Source organism: Marmota marmota, unplaced genomic scaffold (assembly GCF_001458135.2).
Source record: "Marmota marmota marmota unplaced genomic scaffold, marMar, whole genome shotgun sequence".
In the NCBI taxonomy this organism is placed as follows: domain Eukaryota; kingdom Metazoa; phylum Chordata; class Mammalia; order Rodentia; family Sciuridae; genus Marmota; species Marmota marmota.
Genome location: NW_026000240.1, coordinates 13,796,174 through 13,815,432, shown reverse-complemented (window position 1 = coordinate 13,815,432; position 19,259 = coordinate 13,796,174). Strand labels below are relative to the sequence as shown.

At 44.3% G+C, this 19,259-nt stretch overlaps 1 protein-coding gene across 10 annotated transcripts in view; it reads left to right on the top strand.

The window, feature by feature from the left end:
- The window catches only part of Veph1 (ventricular zone expressed PH domain containing 1), a 256,719-nt gene that overhangs the window by 199,916 nt on the left and 37,544 nt on the right, over nt 1-19,259 (top strand). For 9 of the 10 annotated variants that reach the window (XM_048794148.1, XM_048794145.1, XM_048794142.1 and 6 more), the window contains one exon: nt 6,525-6,642. In XM_048794148.1, coding sequence (XP_048650105.1) covers nt 6,525-6,642 — 118 coding nt within the window. Of the gene's footprint in view, nt 1-1,534; nt 1,975-6,524; nt 6,643-19,259 lie in introns of those variants that run through there. The other variant, XM_048794149.1, reaches the window with a different exon arrangement.

Below are 19,259 nucleotides of genomic sequence, written 5' to 3'. Positions count from 1 at the left end.
GACCCAGGGCCTCGCCTTGACATGCACACATGCCTCTGGGAAAATAAACCTCTCAAGGTTGTCTCTCGCTTTCCTGCCAGACATAAATTCACTACTACACTTTGCTCTTTTAGCCCAGCTCCCAGGTTTCAGTAAAATTTATCCAGAAAGCCCTAACTGCATAGAAACACAAAAGTACCTTCTCTACAGTCCCACACTGATACCCTGTGACCCAGCAATTTCACTGTGGAGTGACCATCCTGGAAACCCTCACTCACTAGAGGGTGACACGTGATGATGTGCCTTGTTGCACAGTTGGCGTGGGAGCAAAGGTGGAGGCCCTGTGGTGGCCACAGCCAAGGAAACGGCTGGATGAGGTGGGGTGGATGTGAGCGTGCACTAGGACTCACTCACAGCACCAGTGAACTCTTGAGGGAAACAAGAAACAGAATGAGGCCCAGGGCCTGACGTCCTGTGTAAAAACAAAAAATAATACCTGACACTGCTCTTTTTCAAGAACACATGCCTGTTCCAAGACATCAAACCAAAAGGTGAGCAACCATGCAGATGGCCCAATGCACAATGGTTTCACAATTTTTCGACTTGAAGATGTCATGAAAGCAGTACACATTCAATAGACGCCCTTCTTCAAATGTCATCTCTAGTGGTTGTGGATGATGCTCGTGGGTTGCTGAGTAGCCCCAGTAGCCCCAAGACCAGGGTGAACATCCACAGGGGACACATGTGACTCTGCTGTGAACTGCTGCTTATGTTCAGGGGGTTGGGTGTTTTAAACGTATCTTCAGCTAGTGATGCTTTATCAATTTACCATGGCTCATGAACAAGTAACCCCATAGTAAGTCGAGGATCATCTGCCTAAAGAGGAGGTGGGCATGAGTGGTATCAGGGCACAGGGGAAAAATTAAAAGGACAAGAGAAAGACCTTGTCCCCAGCCTCCTGGTTTCCAAGGGAGAAGAGGTAGACCATTCCAAAAAGTCATTCTGTATCCACAGTAGCTGCTCACTGCATATCTGTAGATGGAAATCACCAGTTAGAAAAATCATGTCAATTCTTTGTTTCCCAATATGAAAGGAGAACATATAAACACTCATCCTTATTGCCAAAAATTCTAATGCTGACACCACTGTAAAAATGCCAGTTTTCTTGACATTTTGACTATTTTCAAAGACTTCTGCCCTGGCTTTCATATTGATAAAAATATTTTGCTAGTTTTAATGGGCTTAAGTTTAAAATAAATTGGATTTCTTGAAAACAAATTAATTGTGGGTATATCAAATATGGACAAATCTTGTTAGATAACATCACTCAGGTTGCCACTGTATTTTCTAATAGAGCCATACTCTAGATTTGCTTTTCTATATTTAACTTCTTGTTGTGTTATCTGCCAACATTCTCTTAGGAGAGTGTAAAAATTTGACTTTTTGAACCACATCAAATATTCAATTGTACCCTCCTGTGTTTGTTAGTTCTTACATGAAAGTATCATTCAGAACTTCTGTCTGATGTGAGTCAAATATGAATGCTTTCTTCCAGCCACTGGGAGCCAGGGCCCATGGTCAGAACTGCCAGGAAGGGATTCAGTTCCCAGGTCTGGAAGGATAGAAAGAACAGCGAGTCTGGTGGTGATCTACAGTTGGACAGATGGGGATTACACAGTCATGTACACCTAGAGCTCCTTACTCATCCAGGATAGAAAAGTAAGAGTCTATGGCACATGGCACACATGTGACATCCATGTTGAAGACTGAAACATATTGATTCCCGTGTCCTTGTTGGCTCCTGTGCCGCCTCTGCTTAGCATCTGCCTCCTGCCTATTGCCCCCTCCCTCCACAGCCTCTGCCAAATTTCAAACTAAGCCCAACAGTCATCACATCTCACATCTTCCTTCCATATTGCACAACTTGGAATAATAACATCTCTAATTTTTTAAGAATAAAAATAGTGTTCTTGTGACCAGACCATATATTGTATTTTGTCTTATGAAACCAAATATCGTGGGAGAGTATGAGAATATGCACATGGAAGCTGAAAAATGCCTCAAATACCACCTGATAGACCTGGTCAGCATCCACACCTCTCCTCCACAGGACTGGGGGGAATTTCCCTCAGTACATCAGAACCACTTGGGGAGCTAGTATAACATGCAGGTGCCACTGGGTGTGATGGCACATGCCTGTAATCCCAGCAGTTTGGGAGGCTGAGACAGGAGGATGGCTTGAGCCCAGGAGTTTGAGGGCAAACTAGGCAATGTAACAAAACCCCATCTCTTAAGAAAAATCAAAAATAAATATTTTGAAAAACTTAATGGTCATAATTGAATAGAAATGAAAATAGAAACCCTAATTGCCATAATTGATATAGAGATGAGATCTATAGGCCTCAATCAGTAAGAGTTCATAACACTTTGTTGAATACCTCTATTGGCAAAATGCTATTCTAGTTTCAGAAGTTACAAAATAAGATAGAAACCAGTTTCCATGCCAAGCAGATATAATCTAGTTGAGGGCCGTGAGTCCAACTAGAAGCAGCTTCATAACCATCACCACATTCAGATGAAAGCCTATTCCAGCCCTGCTCTGTGAGGAAAACTGCACCAACCCAAGGGCCCTCTCCCTTCCTTGGAGTGCAGGACAGTGTCTCTTTGGCTCTGTATCATCTTTTCCGACACCAAGTGCAATAAGTACTAAGTGTTATCAACTGAATTCAATACTATTTTTCAGAAGTTGAAGTGTGTAAGAAGATTAAATTATAGAACAGATGTGCTTCAAAGTCTCTTTTGCCAAGTTATCCATTCAATACACCAAGTTGCCTACAAGACACTATGTCTATACCATGCAGAACAATATCCATTTGAGTTGCCACTGTGTCCCCTGGACTCCATACAATTAAAGTGTGTGCACTAGAAATAACTACAAAGACAGAGAGTCCTTGTTGTTATGTGGAAATGCTAGGGTTTCGGTTTTGGATTTGTACTTCTTAAGGTATGCATGAACTGTGTCTGGAGTTGGTGCAACTGTTACCCAGAGGCATGCGGAACTCAGGAGGAAAGCCTGTGTTTTCCATGTTGTCCAAATAGCTTTAGGCCAGTAGGAATGTGCCAGAACCCACTGTTCTTGCAGATGCCTGCTTTTGCTGATCTCTGGAGTCCCCCAGGCAGCATGTGGGCCACACTGAGAGACCCAGAGGCCACTGCACACTTTCTTAGGAGTCACTGTGGGGATTCACACTGTCGTGTCCAGCAGAACAATGTTGAAAATATCCCCTCCACTTTCCAAGTTGACTGGTTCATTTCTTCCCTAAAAAGCTCTGCAAGAGACTTATATAGTTTTCCAAATTCCTGTTCTTGTTAATGACTTTCTCCTAAAATTGGAGGAAAAAACTCATCTAACCAGCCATTCACTTTAAAACATCATTTTCTCTTCAGTGACTTTTTATCTTTTTGAATTAAGTGATGTTTGTCAGGAAAATCCTTCTTAGTGCATGCTTCCTATGATTATTATATCTTTTTTTTTGGGGGGGGGGGGTGCCAGGGATTGAACTCAGGATCACTTTATTGCTGAGCCACATCCCCAGACATTTTTTATGTTTTATTTAGGAACAGGGTCTCACTAAGTTGCTGAAGCTGGCTCTGAACTCACAATCCTCCTGCCTCAGCCCCCCAAACCACTGGGATTATAGGCATATGCCATATTGTACCTAACAGGACTTGATTTCTTACTAGCTATCAGAAGCTTGCCATAGTTCCCTGAAGCTTATAATATGGCAACTTGCTTCTTCAGAACCAGCAGGAGTCTCCCCATGCATGAGTGAGCTAGCAGGACCACAACCATGCTTGGGTATGTGTGTGTGATAGTGTGATAGATGACAGCCCATCACCTTTGCTTATTCTTGGTTAGAAGCGAGTGGCAGAACCTGCCAACACACAGGGGAGGGGATCATACAGATGGAGGAATCCCAGGAGGTGGAAATTACTGGGGAGTCACCCAAGGCTCCCTCTGCCATAATCCCATCAGAACTGAAGTACTCAGAGGATGACTTAGAGTTGGAGGTGAATTTTTTTATCACTCTTCTGGAGTCTAGTTGTCTTAAAGGACATTCGTAATTCTCTAACTCAATTTTAGTTCTCTTATCTTTAAATATCAAGAAATAGAAGGCCATGTAACAATTCTTGGGCAAGGCCCAGGAAAGCTACAGGACCCAGAAGTGTGAGAAAGACAAATGGTACTCAAAATGTACTCAAGTACATTTAAGTAGTCAAAACCCCCAAACTCAGCTATCACTGGTTTGTCTTTGCTTGTTGTGTGATTTGTCTTACTTTGATCTTCCACAAATATTTGAAATTGCACATATTTCTCCTGTCTCTGTTTAACGTTGGCTCTTGTTGCCGACCTCAGTAGTTCAGAGGATTACCATTCATCTTCTTCCCTCAGTTCCCTTTGTAGAACACCTGAATCCTCTGAAGAGTTAAGCCTGCTTTGGGCTTCAGAACTTGAATGCGGGGACGTAACTTACCATCTGTCTTAAACTTTGTAAGTAACTTTTTGCCAAGACAAATGTGGATTATAGGCAACAACCTGGGACTTTCCTGGTCTCAGAACAGGAAAAATAGAAGAACCCCAAAGTATTATTTTAAGCACTTTGTTTGCTAGTAGTATTTGTGGTGAATGAAAAATTGATCCTTAATTGTGTGAGAAACAGAGAAGCGATATGCATGCCAATGGCCAAGCACAGACTTCAGAGAGTTAGCAGTTTTGAAACTGATATTTATGAACATCTGCTTTTTCCCCATAAATTTTAATATGGATTTCATCCTTTGAAACCTACAAAACTCCCAGGTGCTTCTTTAGTCTTTATCTTGTGGAACATTCTTTTATTTAAAAAAAAAGAAAGTCTCCTTTTTTCCAGTGAACACATTCTAAATCGCTCTTGTTAAAACGACATTCCTATATATACAGTGCCTGTCGGAATGCCTATAAGAACCATGAAATATTAGCAACCCCAAATACTCAGCACATTGAGCCTCCAAAACGTCCAGTCCCAGAACACAAGCAGTAGCGGCCTTCACAGAGAATTCTGGAAAGGATCCATTCCAGTCCCAGTCTGCCTCTCATTACCCTGGCATTCACTTGGGGCTTGCCATGTGACAAGCTCTCCAGGTGCTGAGGTCACGGTGGCCAACACAATAGACAAAATCCCTGTCCTCCTCGTGCTTATATTCTAGTGAGAACATTCTCTGAGAAGAATTCCTCTTACATTCCATAACGCCTCTCCTATAGTTCACTGGGAAATAGACTTTGCCCTGGGCCTGCAAACCAGTGATGTTACTCCATTCCTGGTGCCAGACTAGAGTTGGAGGATGAAACTGGGAACCAGTAGGCACATTCTGCTCTCAAGAATCTCATGGTGTTCTATATCACCTGTGTCAAGAAATCAGGAGGTGGAAATCAGGAGCTTTGGACAGAATCCAGATAGCTGATCTCTACTTAGACCAGGACAAGCAAATACCATCTACATTGCCCAGCTCTGGGGAAATGAAGAATTTGTTACCATAGGTGGAGAGAGGAGAATGTGCGGGCCACAGGGGAGGAGGAGAAAGCCCAGCTCAAGCCAAGACAAACACAGAAGTGCACTGGGCTCATGCACGGCCAGGGAGAACATCAATATCCCTCTGAGGAGGAGCAACCTTTGAAGCATGCAGCCCTGGCCACGGTGGGAAAAAGAGACTAGTATCCCATAATAGCAAGGCCTTAGGAAGACAGTAGAGCAATTTAATTTGGTTAGGCTAATAGTTCTCCATCCATTACAGTCTAATGGAAATTCTCCTCAGCCTCTTCAACAGGAGCACATTGGCAGGGCGCCACAGAGCCCCAAAACAGGACGATCCTCTGGTGCATCAAATTCTACTCCACCATTAGAGGAAAACCGTTAACTGATTTACTGATAAATAACAAGACATAATTTTCCATTAAAACCAATAGAGTGATCTTATGGTATAGAATGCAAATTTACATATGCTTTTAAGATAAGCCATGAGAGTAAGAGAGTGCTGGGGCCCAGGGCTAACGATTAGGTCCATCCCCAGATTTTCCATCAGCCCCTGCAAAGGCAGCCTTGCAAAAACAATATTTATGAGAATACTATCATGCACTATTTTATATAAAATGTAAATAAAAAAGAAGTCATTCAACAACATTTCCTTCAACGACACTGCCACTTGGATGTCCCTCCTTTTTAGAAATTCTGGAGCTGCTCCTGGATGCAGAGAATTCTGGGCCACTCCAGGTTCTGACACCCAGCCCCCAGGCCTGTTCCCTCTCTGCACCTGAGAGCTCTCCCATGGCGGAGTCTGAGCTGACTGTTCCGTCCACCACTGGCCAACAGCAGCCTTGCCAATGCCCCTCTTGGTCCCTAGCACAGAGACTGAGCATTGGCTATGCTGATTGCATGTCCCCTTTCCCTGTCTCAGGATGCCGTGTAGCAGCAGGTCACCTGTATTCTTTGTGCTCTGTGTTCCTGCAACAGGACCTGGACCAGGTACAGCTCCATCTGGAGGAGGTGCGGTTCTTTGACGTGTTTGGCTTCAGTGAAGCGGCCGGAGCGTGGCAGTGCTTCATGTGCAACAACCCCGAACGAGCCAGCGGTGAGAGGCCCCACCTGCACCCAGAACCCTGGGTCCCTTGGGCTCACTGGGTCTACTAGCCCTGCTGCCTGGTTGGCTTTCCTCCGCCTAAACGTCCCAATTTGTAAGAATGCAGTTGTGCCTGATCCCTGCTTCATGCTGAGAAAAGCATCTCACCAAAGTGGCCTTGAGGAAAGGGAAGATGTTGGGAGGAGAGAAGTGCAGACCAGAAGTGAGCACCAGAAACAATGCCTTACCCCTCTGTGGTTTTGAGAGCAGCATCAGGCTAGGGCCGGGGCCAGGGCCGGGACCAGGGCTTGGGCTGGGGCTGAGTGGTAAAGTGCTTATCTAGCTAGTGTTAAGGCCCTGGGTTCCATCCCCAGTGCAGGGAGGAAGGAGAGGAACGGAGGAAGGGAGGAAGGGAAGAAAGGGAGGGGGGAGGAAGTGTCAGCCATTTATCCCTGAGAGCATCCTTCATTTCAACTCACAGTCCTGAGGGTTAGAGAAAAACAAGCACCTGTGGGGATGTGTTCCCGAGAGTCATAGAAGTACAATCAGTGAGTGTGCACACAGCTTATCTAGAGTGACCCCTTCCAGGGCAGCTTGATGACTGACTGTGTAAACAGCAGAATATTGGAAGAGTGAGGGATTATTTGGAATAACCCACGTCTGGTTATTTACCCTTCCTCTTTGTTTTCTGCTGCCCAAGGAATTTGGTCTACTGACCTTTCATAAAAATAATAATCATTAGTGAATATGATCAAAGCCCTGTGCTACACACCATCATTTCATCAACACAACAATCTTATGAGGTAAGTACTGATGTTATCTGTGGGGAAACTGAGGCACAGAGAGGTTGGCAACTGTCCATGGTCACAAAGTATTTGAACTCAGTCTGAATCCAGAACCCATGATCTTAAGCATTTTGCCATTCTCCCTCCTGGTTAAACTTGACCCGATGTGACCACTGGAAAGAGGTTGATCATAAGCCTATGCTAAAAAATCTTGCTGTCCTTGGAAGTGGAACACTTCATGACTAATTTCCCTTCTGAGAGGAGAGTTCACAATGCTGGCACAGCTCAGGAACTGCAATTGAGACCAAGGGAGCAGCACTGAAATGCCGCAGAACACGAGGACCCTCCAGAAAGCTACCGGTTATGCCACCTGTACGGATCCTTTAACTGCAGGATTCTGTGCATCTTGAAGATTCCCCATTGTGGCAAGTCTATTCTCTTGTCACTGCCAAGATGTTGAGGCTGAATCAGAAAAGTGTGTTCATATGGCCAGATGGAGACGTAAGGCACTCACAGAGAGGCACCAATTAAAATGCATTACCCCACGAAAAAGGTACAGATGAAGAGCGGCAGTGAGGACGCCAGCCCCTTTGAGGCACAGATTGCTGGCTGATTGCAGACACTGGATCCAGCCCATGCCACAGTGAACACCCCAATTTTTTAAAAAGTTAATTCAAGCAAGTAAGGAATTGGGGAATTGAATGCCTCCTTATAAAACTTTCTAATCAGACGCTATTTCACATGTGAAAAAAGAGCATGAAAGAAACTTTCTCTGAGACACGGTAAAGTGAAGTGCCATTGTAGGTGGCCCAAGAGCCCCGAGAGGGCTCCCTCAGAGGAAGCTGAGTCTTTGGTCAACAAGTATTTAATCGCATCCGGCTAAAGGAGGCCTCAGAAAAGGGGCTGAAACTTGGAAGCACAAAGCGCTCCTGTAGTGTGTGTTTTCTCAAGTTCACGGCCATGCTCTTGGAAAGCACACTTCACACATTTGCTCTTCCTTATCTCTTATCAATTTCTCTCCGCTAAATAGAGACTGAGAACATATAGCAATAAAAATTCAAACAAGGCCAAATATTTTATAACAGAACATATTGAATCAAAATGTTTGGCCCTGAAAACTTGAGTATATATGGATTTCTTTGCTCATTTCCTTTTGCTACATGAAAGGGTCTTTGAGTTGGAGAGAAATACTATTTTAAGCTGTTATTTTCACCAAAAAGCCTAGACCCCCTGAAGAGTATATATAGGCTGTTGATTTCATCTCTTATTTTTATCTAAGCATGTAAATCATATATTTAATTTAAGTGAAAGTTCTAACATGAGGCTGCTGCCAAGCATACTCATAGAGGTAGTATTAAGCATCCACATTCTGCTTAAGTTCCAAGTTTAAAGATGCTGAGGCCATAGGAGTGAACCTCTTATTATTTGCCATGCACAGCCAGCTCAGCACTTGCACCCCACTTTAACGCAGCACATGCTTGCTGCACTGGTTGGGCATCTTCTACAGGCTGACCCTTGGGATAGGAGTATGAATAAGGTACCACATCTCTGCCCTGAAAGGGATTCTAATTCAGCCAGAATCCAAAGATGGACATGAGAAAATCTAGCATAATCTTTTGTGAGTTGTCACCATGGAATAAATATTTGTTGAGTGAGTGAACAGATGTATAATATTTAGAAATGGCAAAGTCAAACATGTCTTGAATGTTCACATGTGATGCTTCAGGATTGTGATTCTGGGTGAACTATGCCAAATACAGCACCACTCACATGCCAGGCATTCTGAACCTGGAGAGTGGAGGTCAGTGCTATTTCCTCCTTGAGAGAAGGAGCCACATGAAACCAAAGGGCTGCTCCCCTGCCTGTCTTGGTGCCCGATTCTGTTGTGTCCACGATGCAGGTGCACGGCTCTGGGCTCCACTAGTATCTCTACCAAGGCTAGGGCCCCTGCCAGCCTCGGGGAGAAGCAGTCTAAGGAAGTAGGATCAGACTCTAATTCAAAAGCCTGAATCAACTGGATTTTTGGTATTCTTTAAGGGGACCAACCAATGACAGAATAATTGTTCTCACATACTCAGTTTTCCAATATTTTTCAAAATGCTGGCCAGCACTTCCTTAAATGAGGAGAATATTTGATGCAATTAGGCATCTAGACATCAGGAAAGATGTCCTGAAATGTAAAATGTTTCTTACAACATGTAGACTAAGCCATGGCGTCCTTCAGAAAGCACATCAGTCAACCCACATGTCCCCTCTATGGGTAAATTCTCACCACCTCCCCACTGACTTCTACACCAACACATGGAAATTCCCTGGAGTTTAATATTTAATGATCAATATTTTTATTCAATTAAGTGTATATTAAGCCAGAGGAAACAAAATGCTAGAGTTATCATAGAGGTCCAGGAATGATTATAATTGCTAGCATTTATCATTCTAACGACTATATACTAGGTTTCACATACATTTTTGTAATTTTTGTGACCATTATTTACTCTGTTTTACAAATGAGAAAACCCAAATTAAGCAATTTCTCCAAGGTCACACATCTACCCAGTTGTAGAACCAAGATTTTAATCCAGACAGGCTGATTCCAGAACCCACAATGTCAACCTCTAAGGCAAGTCTAAGTTAAAGGCATAAAAGTTAAAAAATTGCAATAATAATCATTCCTTAATGTTATAATATATTGAGAAAACTCAGAGGATGTCTAATATTTTAGAAATCGTCTTCTCCTGGGTGACATTTTATAAGAAGAGCAAGAACTTTGGTATGGTAGTGTGGGGGAGATTATTACATGCACTAAATAAGTATTGCAGAAACTGTTTTCAGTTCCTCCAATTGTTGATTCAGTTTTGATAACCACTTTTTTAAAGTACAGAGTAGAATTTTTTAAAATCGCAGAAATAACTCCGTAATCCTGGAAGACTTACTGGTGGGGTTTATGCAGAGATTGAGCAAGTGGACTTAACAGAACAGCACTTGTTTCTGGAAAACCATACAGTCCCCTTGACCAGCTGCCCCTGTGTCCTGGAACTGCACAGGATGTGTAACGGTAAGAGTTAGTCAGTGGACTGTCCTGGGACACATCTGGCTCTCTATTCAGTCCCATGTTTTAAAAGTAGGAGGAAGAACTAGGTCATGACTTTCACTCTTGCTTCTCAAGACACGTGGGATGCCTTTGTTCTTACGTCCCACAGAAAACAGCCTAGAGTTTTGGCAGTCATATTCCCCTCTATAAATCTGGGCTGTCCCCAGCGGGATCACTCTGAATCACTAGACATTGAGAATTTGAAAGTGATTGTCAGTGGGAGGTCTCCTCCAGTTCTAAAAGAAAATGGGCAAATTCTTTTCAGACGACCTTCTATCATGATTCCTCTACAGAACTGAGTTCAAATATTTGTGTCATAAGAACGTGGTGTTAATTATATCACACGGAAAAACAGAGATGGTTTTGGAATGAAATCAGTATGAAACAAGCCTCCTCTGTAAGGAGACTTTCCTCAGACACTAGAAACAACTGGTACCTACAGCCATGGCTCTCCTTTGACTGATCTCCCTCTCGCTGGTGACTGGACTTTCTGCTTCAAATGTCCACGACAAAATGGGCCGAACGAGATCCGAGAACCCAACTCCTAATGCCACCAATAGCTTAAGAGTCCATCAGTATCCATTTCGCCATTTAGTGTCAATGCCAACTCTCATAGGCTTTTAAAAGTTATGAAAGGAACCCCATTTGGGATGTATGCAACGGCTCGGTTTGTCTTTGGTCTTTCCTCCTGCCACGCGGGCTAAAACAGTCCTTTGTGCTAAATGTTGCTAGAGTGCCAAAAACGGGGCCAGGCCTGTCACACATAACTGTGTGTGTCCACATCTGCATTCTGTCAGAACTACTGAAGATATGCTGATCACATAAGACAGCCCCAGCTTGTTCAAAGATACTTTGGCATATCCATGACAAATCAAATCCATACTTAATTAACCAACTCAGATATGAAACTTTTCTCCTTTCCCCCATCCTCCACTCCATCTTCCTGCTCCAGGTTTCTGTGTCCTGGGCCTTCCTCTCCCTGTTAAATCTCCCATATGCTCTCATTCTCTTGCTCACTTGCTCTCTCACATGCACACACACACACCTGCACACACACACACACACACACACACTCTCCCAGAGCAAAAGAAACTCCTCTCCCCTCTGTCCTTCCTGTCCCCTGCCCACTTCTGCACTGTACAGGGCATGCTGTCTGCCCTTAGTCTCCTACTAGACAGTAACCGTAAGAGGAAGAGCCACGTACTCATCTTTGTGTGGCCTGGCACACGGTAGTGCTTAATAAGCACTCGGCAAATGGATAATGAATTTGTTAATCATGTCAGTGATAAGACAACTATGGGAAAAACAGGATTTGTTTTGAAATGCCATCTTAAAGTCTAACTTAAGGAAATTTAACACTCTATCAAAAATTTTTATAAGCTAACAAAAAGTGTGCACGCCTGTAATCCCAGTAGCTCAGGAGGCTAAGGCAGGAGGATAGTGAGTTCAAAACCAGCTTCAGCAATTTAGGGAGAGCCTAAGCAATTTAATGAGATCCTGTCTCTAAATAAAATACACAAAGGGCTGAGGATGTTGCTCAGTGGTTAAGCACCCCTGGCTTCAATCCCTGATTATCCCTGCCCCCCAAAAAGTGTGCACTGTGGTGTGCTCCTGTGGTCCCAACTGTTAGGGAGGCTGAGGCAGGAAAATCACTTAAGCCCAGGAGTTTAAGACCAGCCTGGGCAAAATGGTGAGAGCCCAACTCAGAAACAAAGAAAAAAGGAACCTAACCGAATTGAAGCTTTGAAATAGAACTTTTGGAAAATAAGCCTTTTGTAGGAAGAAAAGTTGCTGTGTACAAGACTTCAGAAGGTTAGGCAAGCCCAACTGCTGTGTCGTATTCAAATGCCTCCTACACACGTGTGCACAGAGCCCCTTACAGACTTGCTGGTAACTGGTGAGCCTGGGTGGGAGACAAGCCAAGCCCAGTGACCCAGCACCCTCTAGGTGAACCTCCCTGTTTCAGCTGACACCACTTTCCAACTCCGTCTGCCTTTGCATGTTGGTCAACAGTCTCATCCTGATGAAGGAGAAAGCACGTGGTAAGTCTCAGTTGCCACGAGGCACTAGTCACACTGATTATCCACAAACGAATCACCAGCACAGAAATGTATCCTTGGGAAGTGCTTCCCTGAAGCAGTGGATTTGAGCTGTAATCGGAGGGCTAAGGTCCAGTTAAGCAGGTGAAGAGGGCAGAAGGAGGGTCCAGGAGAAAGCACAGACACAGAAGCCTGGTGGCCAGAAATGGCATAGTGAGTGTGCGGAATGGGGAGGACTTCTCCCCAGCAAAGTGGAGCACAAGGTCCAGACCAAGCTGAGCAGCAGAGACCAGTCCATGTAAGATCCTGAAAGGGCAGTCTCTGAGCTAAGAGCATAGGAAGCTATGTGAGATGTCAGGCAACAGATGTCACTATTGATTTCTGCTTTGAAGAGATCATCCTGGCCACTGTGTGAGAGGCAGACTGGAAGGGGCCGGAGTCGTTCTATAAGGGGCTATTGCTGTTATTTTAGGTAAGAGGTGAGGACATCTCATACTAGGGCTGTGGAGAGAGGCACACAGACTTGATCACAACTGAGAAAATGGATCCTCAATATTGCGGTGGTGGACTGGACAGGGTGACAGGACAGTGGGTCTCAGCCTGGTGCAGCCGGACCAACTACTCAGTTTTGTTTACCGAGTTTAGGGAATCCTGGAAGAAAAACAAGCATGGGGGCGGGGGACAGTAGTGAATTTTAATTTAAATGAACTCAGTTTGAGGTGCCTGACATTGTGTAGATAGTGGGAGGTGAAAACCTAGAGTTCTGAGAAGCAGCCTGTGTGCGTTTGGAAATGGCTCTCAGAAGTGGTTACTGAACTGTAGAACCAGCAAAGCCTGGTTAGGGAGAGTTCAGAATGGAGAGGAGAAAATTCCCCAGGAAACAACTGAACAGGAGGCCGAGAAGGAGTGTCTAGAGGGCTGGAGGAGCAGGAAGTGCTGTGTCCCACAAACTGAAAGATGAGAAGGTTTTAAAGGAGGACTCAGTGAACAGGATTGAATGCTGCTCAGAGGACAGTATCATGAGGACTGACTGTGTGCACTGATGGGTGTCCTGTAGCCATCAGAGACCACACAGAGGTAATGGATTAGAGGCTGTTCAGGGGAGAAGGAAGCAAAGGAGTGGAGAGAAAGACAGTTCTGACATAAGGAAGAGATGAGAAATAAGGCAGTCAGTGGAGAAGAAGCAGAGGTGAAGCCCCTGAGTGTGGTGAGGAGTCCATGGGAGGCTTCTCTTGGGTGGGAGAAATTGAGGAAGTGGGGAGATGATGATCTTTACCATTAGATTCTGAGAAGATGAGGGATGAAATCCTAGGCAGGATAAGACCACCATCCTGAGATGTTTGGTGACTTCGTTCTATGTGTTTGCTAAAAAGCACCACTGAATCTTTTCAACAGGCGAGTTTGTAAGTGAAAACAAAGCTTCATTCCTAAAATATTTATAAGTAAATTAAAAATTGTGATTATTCTGAAAACTGATACCCAAGGCTCTTTTGAATACACTCAATGGTTTTTCAGAGAAGCCTCTGCAACCCTGGCTAACATTCCCCACAGTAACACTGGTTACGGCTGCCATCCTGTTGCTCATCATGGGTGAGCCTATTTCTTCCACTGAACAATAAGTTCTATGAAGTGGTTCCTCCTCATGCACCCATTCTCAATCCCTAGTACACAAAAGATGCTCAGAAAACATTTACCAAATAAATGAATCACCAAAGTTTGTATCTTGGAAGATTTTCTTTTTTTTTTTTTTTAATTTTTATTGTTAGTTGTTCAAAACATTACATAGTTCTTGACATATCATATTTCACACTTTGATTCAAGTGGGTTATGAACTCCCATTTTTACCCCGTATACAGATTGCAGAATCACATCGGTTACACATCCACTGATTTACATATTGCCATACTAGTGTCTGTTGTATTCTGCTGCCTTTCCTATCCTCTACTATCCCCCCTCCCCTCTTCTCTCTCTACCCCATCTACTGTAATTCATTTCTCCCCCTTGTTTTTTTTTTCCCTTTCCCCTCACTTCCTCTTGTATGTAATTTTGGAAGATTTTCAGTAGTAAAATTTTTCTTAGTCAAAAAAACAAGTTGATGAACTCACAGCAGATTCATTTTAGGAGAAAAAGGGTAGACCTTCATACAATGATATTTGCAGTGTCTCTTTCCTGCAAAATATATTCATTGTGTAAACAATCTTCCAAGACAAGTTCTTTCAAAGGTATTGTGATAAGTAGATCATCTTATTTAACAGAATGCATGAAGTATTTATAGATATATATTAAAAATGTACATATGTGTGTTCACATGCACATGCACATGTAAATACATATGCATGGGTGTGTATGTAAGACATCTCACTGAAGCTCCTAAAGCAAGACTTGTAAACTCCTACTCACTGCCAAAAGGTTTGGGGGCCAAGTGCTGAAGACGGCAGATGGAGTTTGTGTTAGGAACTCCACAAAGGCCCTGCAGGTAACTCCGTAAAGTGTTCTAGAATCCCAGGGCTGCAGAGACAGCTGGGACAGTGGTTGACGTGTGCTCAACTTGCACAACCCAAATTCTCCTGGTCACCAAGGCGTGAGCAGATGGGATCTCTTTTTCCCAGCACCCAGCAAGCTCTGTAATGTCAGTGCACGGGCAAGTGTTCAGTGTTTCAAACCATCCAAAGTCCTATGGCCAGGTGTACCAGTGGTATCTGTCCATGAGATCTTATTAAGTGAGACCAACACAGAATATGTGAAACTCATATTAAAATTTTATCCTAAAATGAATGATCATCTATCTCCCTTCAGTTCTACCTTCCTGATCTTCTCCCATTGGTCCCTATTAGTCATCACTTGGAATTTTAGGCCAATCTTCTTCGGGTCATAAAGGCACAAAGGTGACCACACATGCCCCTCAGAACTACCAAACAGGTCATCTTCTTGGAAGCACCCTTAGAATTTTGTCTCACTGACAAGACAATAAAATCAAATTATTCAAACAATGATCTGAGCCTTTTCTCTAGAATCTTCTCAGCAGAAGGAAGCCAAGACTATGAATATGATCTTGCACTTCTGTGCTATCCTTTTATTTCATGGAAAGGCCACACAAATTTCTTTCTGCTGTTGGTTTTTCAGTTTTACTCTTCTGTGTGTTAGAGGACCTGCCACTGTCATCTATCACGAGGATGCTAATAATCTCCTAGAAGTTCTTGGACTACAAAGAATCACCTGGGGACCTTGTTAAAAACTCAGGAGAGACCACTTCATAGAACTTACTATTTGGTGGAAGAAATAGTCAATTAAAAATAGGCCCCTCACCCCACCCCGAATTTGGATTCAGTGGCTTTGGGATAATGCTTGGAAGTGTGCCTTTAACAAGTCAGTGGACAATTGTGACAGAGGTGGTTCTCAGAGCACAGCTTGGGAAGCAGCTTTGATGGCGTATAAAGTGGTAGTTCTGCTCAGTACTCAGCTCATGGTCAGAGAAGCCCTGAAAGCATGCTGTTTGATTTAACCATTGAGCAAGTGGCACACACCCGCACCCTCTAAGGGATGCTGTAGGGCCTACCTTCTCTGTCCTGTTTGGTCCCCAAAGGATCTTGTGGGGCCTTACAAAATCCATGCTCTCATGCCTCCTTGTTCACATGGCTGACGAGGAAACATGGCCTCTAAAATCCCGTGGGGTATTTATAAGAAACACACCAGCTCTTGTGGTCCTAAGTGACTTCAAAAGCCACAGACATGCGGTCTACTAGATGTGGCTCCCTGGCCTCTGTGCTCGCATGCACCTCTGTAAGCCCACCCTCTGCTTTATTAGAACTGGCGTGTGCACCACAGACATGCAAAATCAGTAAAACCAGGGAAAGGGATGGGAGTAAATTTGAGACTCTCAATACATACAAAGAAATCCCCTATGGACTGGGTAGGAGCCATAATTCCCAGAAGCCGTGATTTCAGAAGGTGGTATATTACATATTTTTTCTCATCTCTAACTTAAAAAGTAAGCATTTGGAGTTTATGTATTTTCTTCCAAAATATGACTACTTTTGAAGGCATATACCTTTAAAAATCAAGAAAGACTATTTAAATTTCAAGTATAAATTAAACTCATGAGAGTCTCAAGTATAGGGTACGCAATGCAATGTTTTGGAGACAAAATTGGCAAATGCCGAAAAGTACACAAGATAAGGAATTTGAGTCTGGCTGGAGAGTACTGTCTCCTGTCACTTTTCTAGCTTAGCACAAGGACCAGGGGTGGCCCAGAAACAAAAGGGAGCAACCACACACAACGTGGGGAATGCTCCCAGGGCAGCCAGTCCATTATGGAGTTGACCCGAGAATAGCAGTCCTAATGAGCAAGTGAATCAGTTTCTCCAAAGCTATAGTTCACCTTCATTTTGTGATCCTGAAGTGCATTTTCATTAAAGCATCAGGCTTTGAACCTTAAAAGGACTCCCTTTCTCACTCTGACTTTGTTCCCTATCCCTAACACTTTTTTATAGGTCCCATTACACTCTTAATTAGAGGAAGGAAGGAGTTTCCTATCCTAAAGCAATGGGGATGTGCTATTTCTAAAACCATCTATACATCATCACAATAAAAGGATGATGATAATCATTTTTGTTTAGCATAATTATGATGTTGGTAGCTGCTGGTTATTGATCCTTACTATGATCAGGTCTTGGTTAAGCAAAGCTACTGTGAACCTTCATGCCACTTTTATGTACCTTTATTTATGTTAGATGTAGGGCACTCTGGGGTGTATGGCTTGACTAGTGAATTCAGGTTGGATTTCAGCTCCCCTCACCACCTTGGCCAAGTGCCCTTGTGCAGTCAACAACCTGCATGGCCATACATGTCAACGTCACCCTGTTGGTAAGCATAACAACTCTAGAGGGGAGAAACCTGAAGCTCACTTAGGTTAAATAACTTACCCAAAACCAACCAGCTTCAGAAAGGACAGCATCCTTACCCCACAAATGATAGGCCAAATCAGAGAAAGTCCACACAGTCCTATGTGATCTAGTACATAAGGAGTAAATATATGACACTCAGCACACCATATTTAGTTAAAATTAGTTAAAACATTCAGAACTGCTGTGTACTTTAAAATCAGATGTAGGCTTTAAATTGTTAAATTCTTGTGCTAAAACAAAAGGGGTCATATGCCTTCAAATGTTGCCTTTCATTGCATTACAAAGCATCAGAGTCCAGCTTGCATGAAGGCCGCAGGTCCCTGGGACTGGCCTCTCCTTGGATTCTGCTCATGGTTCCCAGAATGCATCTCAACCCTCTCCCTCAGCTTTGTTTCTCTTCTGGTTTGGTTTGGTTTGGTTTCGATCAACCTTCCTGCTCTTGTCCCTGAGAATTCAGTTCAGACAATATCTGCTCCAGGAAGCTTCCCCGCTTCCTCTGCCCCAGTTTATCCCAAGTGCCCTCTGATGTGCTCCCATGAGACCCTATGCACACCTCTGTTCTGTGCCCCGCCTCTGTGCTGGGACTGACTCCGCACCAGCCTCTCCTGCCTTCTTCTATCTCAGAGACAGACTGCCCTGTTCGTCCTTGCGTCCCCCTTCCCTGGCGTGTGCCTGCGTGGTACCTTCAATTAAGGCATTTGGAATAAAACAGTGGGGAGAATTAGTGAATGGCCAAAGGTGTTGATAAAAAGTGGAACTTGGTGTTCCCTGACAAGGGTTAACTGTTGAGCCATCTCATTAACCTGGAGGCAGCTACATTAACCCAGAGGCAGCTACGCAGCCCTTCCTTTCCTTCTAAGGCATCAAAAGATGTTTCTCTATATTTTGCTGCACTTTGCTCCTTCCTGCGCTTCCTCCAGAACAGGCAGTCCCCAGCTGTTAGTGCACAGGCTACTGCGGGATGGGGTACAAACTACCTGTGAATAAGCACATCGTAGATACCAATTCCGACTTCTGGCTCCTTAGAGTTCAGCACCAGCAGGTGTCGCCGTGGAGGAGTGAGGCCAGGGGTTTCAGGCAGATCTGCTTGGCCCCAGTGGGCTCACTGGGTCCTCCAGTCTGGGCCACAGCTCCCACCAGGGGCAGGTCTCCCTCAGGGTCCTAACTGACCTCTCCCCTTTTCTCTTTAGGCAGAGGGGTGTTGGGCCTGCAAGGCCACTGGCCCCAGAGTGCTAAGATGCCTGTCCACACCTTGCCCACACCTGTGTAAACTGTCCCTTTATTAACTCCTAAGCTACCCAGCTGGAGGCCACCTGCTTCCTGCAGGGACCTGCGTGGTACATTACTGACCCCAGCTGGGGAACACGAGGCCTTCTGAGAACTGGTTGGGATCACGGGCTCCAGGCCCCTCACTTGTCCTTTCTAGCAGGGCTTTAGAGGAACATCCCAAAAAAGTCCACATGGGGCTCCCGTGACTGACACCCAGTCTCTTTCCTGACTTACACCTTGGAACTGTGGGTGGACTTGTCCTCTCACCCCCAACCATGGCTTCCCCCAGAGCCTTGGGAGCTGCCTCTGTTCCCCGCATTCTTAGGTTCTCCTGCATGTTTTCCCTTACACGCCTCCTCTGCACCCATCTTCCCCTTCTTCATCAGTGGCCGGCTCTTCCCAATCAGAAACGGAATGTCCTCTTTTGGGGTAACACTTAGCTTCTACTTCTCCAGTGGCACTAGCCAAGCTGGACACTGAGCTGTCCAGTTGGTAAAATGCTGTACCTGCTCACCAGATAATAAAGTTAAGCTCCCCGTGA